Source organism: Lutra lutra, chromosome 6, assembly GCF_902655055.1.
Source record: "Lutra lutra chromosome 6, mLutLut1.2, whole genome shotgun sequence".
Taxonomy (NCBI): Eukaryota; Metazoa; Chordata; class Mammalia; order Carnivora; family Mustelidae; genus Lutra; species Lutra lutra.
The window spans coordinates 106,163,806-106,176,382 of record NC_062283.1 but is presented as its reverse complement, the minus strand read 5'-3'; the positions used below and the strand labels follow the sequence as shown (position 1 = coordinate 106,176,382).

At 34.9% G+C, this 12,577-nt stretch overlaps 1 protein-coding gene across 2 annotated transcripts in view; it reads left to right on the top strand.

Annotated features, from left to right (window-relative positions):
• IBTK (inhibitor of Bruton tyrosine kinase) overlaps window positions 1-12,577 on the top strand; it is a 94,887-nt gene that overhangs the window by 54,869 nt on the left and 27,441 nt on the right. For both annotated transcript variants that reach the window (XM_047733565.1, XM_047733564.1), the window contains exons 18-22: window positions 1,133-1,250; window positions 4,806-4,866; window positions 5,630-5,751; window positions 7,186-7,298; window positions 11,382-11,530. In XM_047733565.1, coding sequence (XP_047589521.1) covers window positions 1,133-1,250; window positions 4,806-4,866; window positions 5,630-5,751; window positions 7,186-7,298; window positions 11,382-11,530 — 563 coding nt within the window. The remainder of the gene's footprint in view (window positions 1-1,132; window positions 1,251-4,805; window positions 4,867-5,629; window positions 5,752-7,185; window positions 7,299-11,381; window positions 11,531-12,577) is intronic.

Below are 12,577 nucleotides of genomic sequence, written 5' to 3'. Positions count from 1 at the left end.
AGAAAACAGTTGTGTTCCTCTGTTGGTTAGAACTCACAGTAAATAAAGAATAGAGGGGTTTGAGAAGCCAAAGTTACATGCTAGGTAGGTAGAATATTCTGAGATGGTCTCTAGCAAATTAGGATACTTCATATGTAAAGTTACTGGGATTGTAATAAAATCCAGAGTCTTTTGTACAGTATGCCAGATTCTGCACTGGCATAAATAATAATACAGTGATATTTAAATGCAGTTGTTTTCCAAATATATAGAGTATGTATTTGTATAAATACACCCACATAAATTCTGATGGATTACTCAATATAAATATGTTTTATAGACTGATTTCATTAGTTTCTCTTGGTCTTTTTTTAAAATTACCCTTAACATTACCTTGACTTTTAAAAATTTATTTATTTATTTATTTATTAAAGATTTTATTTATTTATTTGACAGAGAGAGATCACAAGTAGGCAGAGAGGCAGGCAGAGAGAGGGGGAAGCAGGCTCCCTGCCAAGCAGAGAGCCCGATGCGGGGCTTAGTCCCAGGACCCTGAGATCATGACCTGAGCCGATGGCGGAAGCTTAACCCACTGAGCCACCCAGGCGCCCTTAAATTTATTTTTTTAAGCATATTCTATTTTTTAATTTTTGAAAGTCATCTCTGTGCCCAACATAGGCTCAAACCCATCCCAAGATAATAGTTGCAGGCTCTACTAACTGAGCCAGCCAGGTGCCTCTAGTTTATCTTAATCTTAAGATCTTTTTAGTTTTATAGGAGAGAGAATAACAATTCTGTGTTACATAAATGAAAAGGAAAGTTATTTATCGATGGAAGTTGAAACTGTTCTAAAAATATTAGGTGGAAGTTTGTCAGTTATTACGTGTTTGTTTTCAGATGACACTGTAACACGTCATCTGGATTTTCTTTTGGTGTGCTTATTTCTCCTCATAACCAGTCATTTAAAATTACTTTGGCACACTGGGATGGAAAGTAGCTTCTAAATTTGCCTTAGTATAAGTTATTTTGGCAAGAAACTACTTTCACTTTTTCTTGTTCTTAATGTTCAAAGCTGACAACTTTAAAAATAAGTACATTGTATTTGCTGGAGTAACATGGCTTTCATCTCATTTTGAGTATCTTTTCTTTGTAGTTACCCTAAAGAATGCTGCTATGATACTGGAATTTGCAGCAATGTATAATGCTGAACAACTGAAACTGTCTTGTTTACAGTTTATAGGACTGAATATGGCTGCTTTACTTGAAGCAAGGTAGGTTGGGTGCATACATTATATGACTGTTGTAAAAGCAATTATTTATACATGATAGCAGATATATTAGTAATTTAAAAAAGCATAATGATAAATTACAGCTTTGTAGAAAATAAAATATAAGGGATTTCAGTCATTCCATCAATATTTGAGTGCCTAATATATGCCAGCCACTGCTAAGATACATCAGTGAGCAAAACAGACAAAATCCTTGCCCTCAACGGAGAGCTTCCATTCTTATTGGAAATTTGTAGGAAAATATTATTACAGGTATATTCTTTATATGTATGCATATCTCTTTGCTTGTCTAGGCTGATTTACAACTATGTAATTGTTACCTAGGCTTTTGGAAACTATATATAATACTAATTAAGACAGCACATAATTATTTCACATGTAAACGTGAAAAATTTGTTACTGGTTGATTTCCTTTTCTCTTTGCATTTTTCTCTTTCTTATATTACATATTGCTTCTTTAGTCAAACTTAGGCTGCAGCAGATGGCCTGAAAAATTTAGTTGGTTTAGTTTGTTGGAAGCTGGTATGAATATTTAAATCTTTATGTTGAAATTAATGAGTGATGAAATGATTCTTTGAGAAATGACACATTTTATATAAAACAATTGGCTGAATATATACACCCTATTTTATTAGCTAGTATTTCATATTACTGATGTTTACTTGGATTGAAAAGATTTGTTAATGCTAATAATTTAGGAGTCATAGGTATTTTAGAATTAGACGGACCTTAGAAACTTCATCCCATTGTTTTTCATTATTTTTAGTGGAGTTGTTTAATGAAATAAATTTACAGATTCTGTTTTTAATATAAGGTCAAATTTTTATTACTATAAAGTCAGTGGTGAGAAAAATGAGTGTTCTGGGGAAGTTTTAGATGAGAGTTCTTCATGCATTTAGCATTTTTCAAGCTCCAGTATCATTTATTTGTGTATTTTATTTTAGCCATAAAATGATAACTAATACTATGTGCCAGGAAGCATCCTAAAAGTGCTATGCAGATGTCAGTTGATTTTCATGGAAACTGATGAAGTAGATTCTGTTTATATCCTCATATTACAGATGAGAAAACCCAGGAACCCTTTTTTTTTTTTTATTTTTTTTAAGATTTTATTTATTTGTCAGAGAGAGAGGGAGAGAGAGCGAGCACAGACAGACAGAATGGCAGGCAGAGGCAGAGGGAGAAGCAGGCTCCCTGCTGAGCAAGGAGCCTGATGCGGGACTCGATCCCAGGATGCTGGGATCATGACCTGAGCCGAAGGCAGCTGCTTAACCAACTGAGCCACCCAGGCGTCCCAGGAACCCTTTTTTTTTGCAAGGAATCAAAATCTTGATCTATATAATTTATTATAAATGAAAACAGGTTTTTAAAAAAAGAATTTATTTATTTAACAGAAAGACACAGAGAGAGAGGGAACATAAGCTGGGGGGAGTGGGAGAGGAAGAAGCAGGCTTCCTGCCGAGCAGAGAGCCCGATGCGCAGGGAGCCCAGTGTGGGACTGGATTCCAGGACGCTGGGATCATGACCTGAGCCAAAGGCAGATATTTTATGACTGAGCCACCCAGGTGCCCCTGGAAACAGATTTTTGATATCTCACCTTTCACAGTCAGGATAATCTTAATGAAACTGATTCTAAAATATGATTGAAATAAGAGTGTTCTGATTTTTAGAGGTGAATCACTAATAGGTTCTTAATAATTGCTATATAGGGTTAAATTCAGAGGAAAGTGTTTTGGCAATGTAATGCTTTGTTATTTTGTGAAAATGCTTTTCAAATGTAAATTAATGTTATGGGATGTTAGGCCAATAGGATTTTATTTCAGTTTTTAAAAGATTTCATTTATTAGAGAGTGAATGAGAGAGCACATACAAGTGGGGGGAGGAGCAGAGGGAGAGGGAGAAGCAGACTCCCCACTGATCAGGGAGCCTGACATGGGTCTTGGTAGCAGGACCCTAAGATCCTGACCTGAGCCAGAAGCAGATGCTTAACCAACTGAGCCACCCAGATGCCCCTTCACAATGTGATTTAAAATGCCTCTGGTGTTTTAGTATCAGAACCTGGCTAGGTTTCAGAATAAATTTCTTTGCTGACATTACATTAATAATTGTAATCAAAGCAGTTTTTTTTTTTTAACTTTGCCTTGCCAAATTTAAGCTCATGCAGTTTCAGACAAGAAATCAATCAAAATACAAAACAGACACCAAATCTATCTAAGATATGATATTGGAAAATGATGTGTCTCAGTACCATTGTTCGGTTGTTATGTTATGACAAGTGTGTCAGGCAAACCATTAAGAATGGCACTTAGTAGATATCACTTGTATAATTTTACACGAGTAGGCGTGCATAACTTGCCATAAAACAAAGATTTGTACAAATTTAACCATTCCTTATCAAATATGTGTTTCCTAGGGGTGTAAATAAATATTTACAGAGATGTTAAAAAGGAGAACTGCACCAAAACAGGTTAATTATCATCAAAATGTTAAGAACTGTTATGGTACAGATTTGAATAGGCAAGTTGTTTTGCATTTGTAAAGATAGTTTAAAATATATTTTAGAATATAAGTTTTGATTTAAGTTTTCACTGATGCTTTAGAAGTATTTCTTTGGAACTTGGGAGTTCCTTGAAATTTACTTTGAATACAGCTGATCTAGTCCAAACATTATTTTATGCATCATGAACGTACTAAAACCTAAACAGGTAAATTGAGTTGCTCAAAGTCATGCAGTGATAGTTCTAGATAGAATTAAGGTATCATGTTAGGCCATTGTTCTGTCAGTATAGTGTACCTACTGTAGCTAAAGGTCGGAAAGTTGGAGAATGAATACACATGGTCCCTGATTTACCATGGTTTGACTTAGGATTTTTCAGCTTTATGGTGGTGTGGAAGTGAAACACGTTTAGTAGAAACTGTCCTTCGAATTTTGAATTTTGATCTTTTCCTCATGCTAGTGATAAGTAGTACAATACTCTCTGGTGATCCTGGGCAGTGGCAGTGAGCCACGGTTGCCAGTGACATACAGGAACACAAGGGTGTAAACAACTGACATGCTTGTTTTTTACTTTCAGTACAGTAATGAATAAATTCATAGGATATTCAACACTTTATTATAAAATAGGCTCTGTAGGCTAATGTATGTGTTATGAGCATGTGTAAGGTAGTTTAGGCTAAGCTTTGATGTTCAGTAAGTGGGTATATTAAGTGTATTTTTGACTTAAGAGATTTTTAACTTTTGATGGATTTATTGGGATGTCAAGGAAGAACTGTAGTTGCTATTTTGCTACAATATAAATGATAGAAAAATCTTTTCGAAGAGTTGAGTTTTATTGAAGATGCTTGAAGATTGCTGTTTATTTGAAATATATAACTATACATACTTCCAAAAAGAATTTATAGCAGCTGGCATATTAATGATTTAAAAAATAACTGTTGCTTATTTAGAAATGTAAAATGTCTCTACATATTTGAAAAATCTTGATAAATATTAGGTTACTTAAGTCTTAAAATAGAATTTTGTATCTTGTTTTTTAGGTCTCTTGATGTTTTAAGTGAAGCTGTTTTGAAGGATCTTTCTGTCTTTTATAGAAAAATGGTAAGGTTTATGTTTTTTTCAATAATATGATCAAACTAAAGTAGTATTATTAGGTCAGACTTCTCAGTGGAGTAATTTCCTAATGAATTCTAACATATTAGGATCTTTTAAAAATGAGGATATAAATTTTTTTACAGATCTCACAGATTAGTATGATAATTTTATCCTTAAATATTTTCAATTTTGATTATTTTAATTGCTTTATAAATGAAAGTTCTTGAAAGCTTTTCTTTAGTTATTAATTTACCAAATGTCAAGGCAGTAAAAGTACGTGGATTCACACGATTCCTAAGAAATAGATTAATTTGTATTTGATAAAAAGTAGCACTTTTTTGAGAAGGTGACAGTTTTTTAGAGTAAAAATGAATGAACCTAACCAGCTTTTTCTCATTATCGTGAATGTAGGAAGTCATTAAGCATTCTAGACTTTTCCTTGTTAATGTTACCACATTATCAGTATGAACAAGTGGGATATACCTATTTTTTTTTTTTTAAAGTCTTTATACAGGCGCCTGGGTGGCTCAGTGGGTTAAGCCACTGCCTTCGGCTCAGGTCATGATCTCAGGGTTCTGGGATCAAGTCCCGCATGGGGCTCTCTGCTCAGCGGGGAGCCTGCTTCCCTCTCTCTTTCTCTGCCTGCCTCTGTCTACTGTGATCTCTCTCTGTCAAATAAATAAAATCTTAAAAAAAAAAAAAAAAAAAAAAAATAAAGTCTTTATACATTTTGTATTTAACAAGGGACACTTTTTTTTTTTTTTAATAGATTCCAGCAATGGATAGAAGAGTCATTACACCATATCAAGATGGACCAGATATTAGCTATTTGGAAGTAGAAGATGGAGATATCTTTTTGAAAGAAGAAATAAATTTAGAACAGAATTATTCGTAAGCTCTGTTGCTCTTTTTTTTCTTTTCCTTCTTTTCTTCTCTCCTCCTCCTTTGTCCACCCCCAATCTTTTACACTAGTAACACTTCCATGCTTAAAAAGAAAAATTGGAGAATCCTGACGTAAGTATGTATTTATGTTTATTCTTAGCCTTATTATAAGAGAATAAGTGCATAATTGTTTGCAGATGTAACAGAATTAACTGTAAATATAAAAGGAACACAACCTTCAAGTTAACAATCTGGTTGAATAAGTGCATTTATCTTAGCTACCTTCCCAAATCCTGCTGAAATTATAATAAATAAGAAAGGTATATTGCACTAGAGAGAACAGGAAAGGAGAAAATAGAGGATTTATGGTTTTTGAAGTTGGAAAGGGGTTGCTGAGAGTAATGACTTAGAACAGAAAAAAGACTAAAACAGAAATCCAGAAAGGCTTAAGAATTAGAGGTAGCAGATTTATGAAGATTAGGGTGAGTCGTTAGATTCAGAAAAGAACATTTTTAGAAATTCTGATATAGAGCATTGACCTCTTTCTGAATCTCATTTACCCAAGTGATTGCCTCTCCCATCCATCTTGACAGAAAGATTTGCTCTCTAGAGAGTTTGAATCTAAGAGGAGTGCACTATGGATTTTTTTCTATGAGAACTTGACTGGTTCAAGAGATAGGGCCTATAGTGACTGACATTTGGGAATTCTCCAACAAAATATCCCATTATCTCCCTGCAGTGTGGCCAGCCATTTAACAAGCCCTGTTTAGAATTTCCAATCTTCGTCTTAGACTCAATTATCAACTGGTTACAGAATTACTTTCCTTCTACTTGATAAATGACTTGTTAAAATCTTTGGGCATTCAAGTCATTTACTATATATATACTATGTATACTAACTATGTAGCTTACTGAGAAAGTAGTCTTGGGTTCTAGAGGTTTTTTTAAACCCCTTTAGCATCTGGGTTACTTGCAGTTTCTGATACCTGATTATTTTACTTTTCAAAGTATTTTCCTATATACTATCTTCTTTTTTTTTTTTGAAGATTTTATTTATTTATTTTGAGAGAGAGTGAGCAAGAGCATAAGCAGGCCGAGAGGCAAGCAGAGGAAGAGGGGGAAGTAGGCTCCCTAGTGAGCAGGCAACCTGGTGTGGGACTTGATCCTAGGACCCTGGGATCATGACTTGAGCCACTCAGGTGCCCTATACCATCTTATTTCTAACTTTCACAAAAATAGTAGAGCCAGAACAAGTAAGATTATCACACTGAATTTCACTAAAACTTCTAATTTGCTCTGGGCCACATAGATAAATGCAACTAGAGCATGTATATTTTTTGTGTTCTTTGACGAAAATGCTGTATGTATTCATTTGCTCAAAATACATAGTTCTGTTAATCTGTAACTTCTAAAAAATGAATTTCATATTTGCTTTTTTCCTAGGGAAAGTTTGTTCAAGAAGGCAAAAACAAAAGCAAAAAAGAAGCCACGTAAGCGTTCAGATAGTTCTGGAGGTTATAACCTTTCAGATGTTATTCAGAGTCCACCATCCACAGGTTAGTGAAAATATCTTAGGATATATTTCCTGATCTAATCTTTCATGTCTCTGTTCTCTAATTCATTTAACATGTATTAAATACTATTGTATGCCACTTGCCAGGGTTAGGGTTAGCCTATTGTAATAGAAAATAGTCTTTGTCTTAGGGAGGCTACAGAAAACGATAGTATATTGTAATAAATATTCTGATTGAAGTTTGCTTTGGGAGCACAAAAGAAGAGCCCATATTAGTCTGAAGAAATCGGGGAAGACCTCTTAGAGGAAAATAATACGTTAGTTGCATCTTCAAGAATGAGGAGTGGGCCAAGAAAAGGAGGCAGGCTAATAGATATACTAAGCAAAGGCGGCAATATGCTCCCAAGACTAGAGGCACTAGAGAGAACTGCACATTTCTTATGCTTGTGGTTCACCTGAGCCAGCCATGTAGGGTATGTGCATATGGGTGGTAGTTGAAAACTGGTCAGATTTTAGAGGCATTTTATGCTAACCTAAGGAATTCTAATTTTATTCTGAAGGCTGTGGGTAGTTAGTTGATGGAGGTCTATCTATCTATCTATTTATATATATATTTTTGGGGGGTGGGGAGATGGAGAGATGGGGGAGGGGAAGAAGGAGAGGGAGAGAGAGAATACCAGCCAGACTCCATGCCCAGTGAGAACCCCGACACTGTTTGCTGTCACACCCTGACATCATGACCTGAGCTGAAATCAAGAGTCAGACCAGTTGAGCCTCCCAGGTACCCCTAGTTGATGGATTTTTAAGGCATCTGATGTGAATGGATAAAGTTTATGTTTTTAGAAAGACCACTCTGTCTAGTGGCATAGAGGGTTAGAGATATACAAAATGTGGCACAGATACTATTATCACATGGATTAATTTCATTTATATCACCAATGTCATGTGCATTAGGTTATAATCTAATAATATAACACATTTCATATCTATGCATTATGTGAGCTGTTTGAAAGTAAAGGTTTAGTTTTTCTAAAATTTTTGTTTATTTTGGAAATCTTATACTAAAAAGATGAAGAAAAATGGAAATCTGTATACCCTTCATTCAGATGTATCATTAACCTCTTACCACGTTTACTTTTTCTTACAGACTTTCTATTGCTATTTTCCCTCATCCTCCAAACCTTCTATACATTTTTTATAGATCCACTTGGAAGTTGTAGGCATGATATTTTAATGTGAATTAATATTAATATGACTCTCCTAAGAATAAGGATATTATTCTACATAACCACAGTATCACTATCACATCTACAGTATCATCGCATCTAAGACAACTGGCATTGATTCACTAATATGTAGTATTATAATCTCTGTCCAGATTTCTCTAATTGTCCAAGAATGTTTTTATAGCTTTTTATGTTTTGACCTTAAAAAAGATCTAGTATTTGGGGCGCCTGGGTGGCTCAGTGGGTTAAAGCCGCTGCCTTCGGCTCAGGTCATGATCTCAGGATTCTGGGATCGAGCCCCACATGGGGCTCTCTGCTCAGCGGGGAGCCTGCTTCCTCCTCTCTCTCTCTCTCTCTCTCTCTCTCTGCCTACCTCTCTGCCTACTTGTGATCTCTGTCAAATAAATAAAATCTTAAAAAAAAAAAAATCTAGTATTCTATGAAGATAGACATTGTCTTTGCTTATAAATGTCTCTTTAGTCTCTTTTAACTAGAGCAGCAGTTCTCACATCTTTTTGTTTTCAAAAGTTCAAGCCAGTGGTATACTAGATTCATTTGATTAGATCCAGATTAAGCTATCTAAATTTTAGTAGTTTCTTTAGATAAAAATACGGAAGTATGACCATAAAATACTGAGACTGCAGTATGGCTTTAAGAAATGATATGTGTGTCTATAGCAGTAAGACATAAACAGTTACAATTTCTATAAGCAGTATTTTCATAGTCAATCAGCCTGATAAGGTAAGTTTGAAAAATTCAAGTGCACAGTTTTTGTCCCTGTCGGGGTAGGGGAGGAGTTGTCATTCAGAGTAAAGAAAGAATGTCTTTTTATGTTTAACATGATGTACAAATGAGGTACTTGATGTTTCGGTAATGCTCAAAGGATAAATCATGTCAAGAATAATTTTAGATAACACAAAAAGATATACAAAGGATAATATACCTAAATATAAAAAAGATCATATACCTAAATTGATTGATGAAGCACTGAAGATAGGTCTTTCACATTTACTACATCTCCTGATTCCTATTTTAGGACCTTTCAAAATGTAAAATTCTGTGATTTTGTGTTCTCTGTGTTACATGAGTTACCTCTAGTCCTTAGAAGGACACATGGGTGGATTGATGGAAAGATGGAATAAATGGAGAGACAGTCATGAAACTAGTGATTTTTCAAGTCACCTAAAAGACTTAGGGAAAAAGCAGATATTTTATTTTATTTATTTATTTATTTATTTGCGAGACCATGAGTGGGGGGTGAGGGGAGGGTGGAGCAGAGGGAGAGTGAGAACAACAAATAGACTCTGTGCTGACCGTGGAGCCCACTATGGGGTTGGATATCAGAACTCTGAGATCCTGACCTAGCTGAAACCGAGAGTCTTACAGCTTGACCGACTGAGCCACCCAGGCACCCCATTTGGTTTGCTTTAAGTTGTGATATTATTAGCACATGTGTTAGAATCTTAGCATTTCATAACTGGAAGAGACATTAATAATGACCTAGTTTATGTCTGTTCCTTTAAACCTGAGGAAACAAACTCAGAAAACTTAAGTGATTTGAGGCAGTGACAGGCAGAAATAGAATTTATTTTTTTAATTCCAGCTCTGTGTTCTTTGTGCTGTACTACTCTTTTTGTGGCCAAAGCAGATGATGATTTAGAGGTCAAATTTATTTAATTTTTTAAGCTTTTATTTATTTGAGAGAGAGAAAGAGTGAGAGAGAGAGCACATACCAAGGAGAAAGTCAGAGGGAGAAGCAGACTCCTCACTGAGCAGGGAACCCCATGTGGGTGGGACTCAATCCCAGAGCCCTGGAATCATGACTTGAGCAGAAGGCAGATACTCAACTGACTGAGCCACCCAGGTGCCCCTTAAAGGTGAAATTTAAACTGAGGACCAAAAAGACTTTTGGAAGTAAATTTATTTTTATTGATCCTTAACATTAGACAAAAGACATTCTGTGAAAATGTTTTATACTAAAATTAGTTGTTGGCCCCTTTAAACCTCATCTTTATTCACTAGATTTATTTCTGACTGACTTTTGGGAGCATTCTGGCATTAAATATACTCTCTTTAGATAAAAATTTGCTGCTGGGGTGCCTGGGTGGCAGAGTTGGTTAAACAACTGTTCTTGGTTTCAGCTCTGGTTATTGATCTTGGGGTCATGCGATCTAGCTTGTGTCCTGCTCCATGCTCAGTGTGGAGTCTGCTTGGGATTCTCTCTCCCTCTGCCCTCTCTGCTCATGTTCTTGCTCTCACTGAAATTAAAAATAAGTCTTTAAAAAAAATTTGGTGCTCTTAAAAACATTTAAAAGATTGCAGGGGTGCTGAATGTTGATTCCAAACTATTTTAGCAGTGACAGCAATGAAAGGGGCATTGTCAAAGTGATTTACTTTAAAGAAAACATACTTACTTGAATATGTGAGAGATATATTTTATTTTGAAGTCATTTGTAAAACTTTTAGTTACTTGTGGTTATAGCTCATATATGTGTTAATGTTTTTTTGCTACCTCATATAGATTCTACTACAATTGAAATATGTGAAAAAAACACATGAGCTTAAACAAAAGTTTATTGTTTCCCCTTTTTACATCTGAAATGACTCTGATGTATGAATGAATACAGATACCAGATATGTCAGGGAGACATATTGCTGTGTAATTGAATGTAATTGAAATGGCTGAAACTGTTCTTTAAAGTCTTCTCCATTTCAGTTTTTTACTTTAACTGATTTTTTTCATCAGTTAGCTTGAATTGTCAAGATTTGATACAGTGAATATAATATAAATGTTATTAAATCTCTGGATAAATGGAAGTTTTTACCTCTAGTTCACTGAATGTAATATACATGTTTAATGTATATGTGTTTAAATATTTTTTTAAAATTTTACCTTTCAGGATTATTAAAGTCTGGTAAGACCAATTCTGCAGAATCTCTTCCAGAACTGTTGACATCAGACTCTGAAGGAAGCTATGCCGGAGTGGGTAGTCCTAGAGATTTACAGTCCCCTGATTTCACAGCAGGATTTCAGTCAGAAAAACTCGAGGTTTGCTTTTATTTATTAATGTACTGTTTTCTTCAAATTTTAGATCTACAGACAATTTATCTTTAGTTTTTTATAATGTTTTGCTCTAACTTCAAAATACTGTCCTGGCTGGTTTATAAAAAAAATATGTAATATGTGTAGTATTAGTTTTCTCAAATTTGCATTATGTTTCTAGTTTTAAAGATTCTAATGGCAGTTTAAGCCTTTTATGACATTATATTTCTAATCCTCTTTCTGCAATTAAAGTATAATGTTGATGTAAAATATAGCAACACTGTATAGACCTGTGGAAAAATATATTTATAGCTAAATTACTTGTCAAAAAAACTGTCAAGGGGCACCTGGGTGGCTCAGTTGGTTAAACTGCTGCATTCGGCTCAGGTCATGATTCCAGAGTCCTGGGATTCGAGTCCCGAATTGGGCTCCTTGCTCGGCAGGGAGCCTGCTTCTCTCTCCCCCTCTGCCTGCCACTCTGCCTGCTTATGTGCTCTCTCCCTCTGACAAATAAATAAATAAAATCTTAAAAACAAACAAACAAACTGTTAAAACAATTTTGAAAGTAAGCCTAACTTCAAATTCCACATAGTCTCTTTCCTCTATCATGTTGTTAGGAACAATACAGTCTGGAATGGAGTTCTCCTATTCTAGCACAACTGACATTATGCTGCAGAATTTTAGTTTGGTTAAACTCTGGGGAGGCCATTTTAAAGATATATCTTAACCTTTTATTCCATAATTGTTAATCTACAGGAAAGGAAAGTGTCTAACTTATTAGATACTGTCATTTTTCTCTAACCCCTAGACCTCCACAGAACTATTAGGACTTTGAGAAATTTATGAGACAATGCAAAATTTACCCATTCTTCTTGGTATTCTAGGCCTCAAGGATTGATTTTTTTTTAATGTGGTTTTTAAAATTTTATTTTTATTTTTTTGTGTGTGTGTAGTATAGAAGTTTGGGGGCAATTCATATTAACCTCAAGGTGGTGTAGAAGACAGTTGAGGTTTAAAAGGAAGATTAAAGGCATGCTGTCAGTGTCTGGCAAT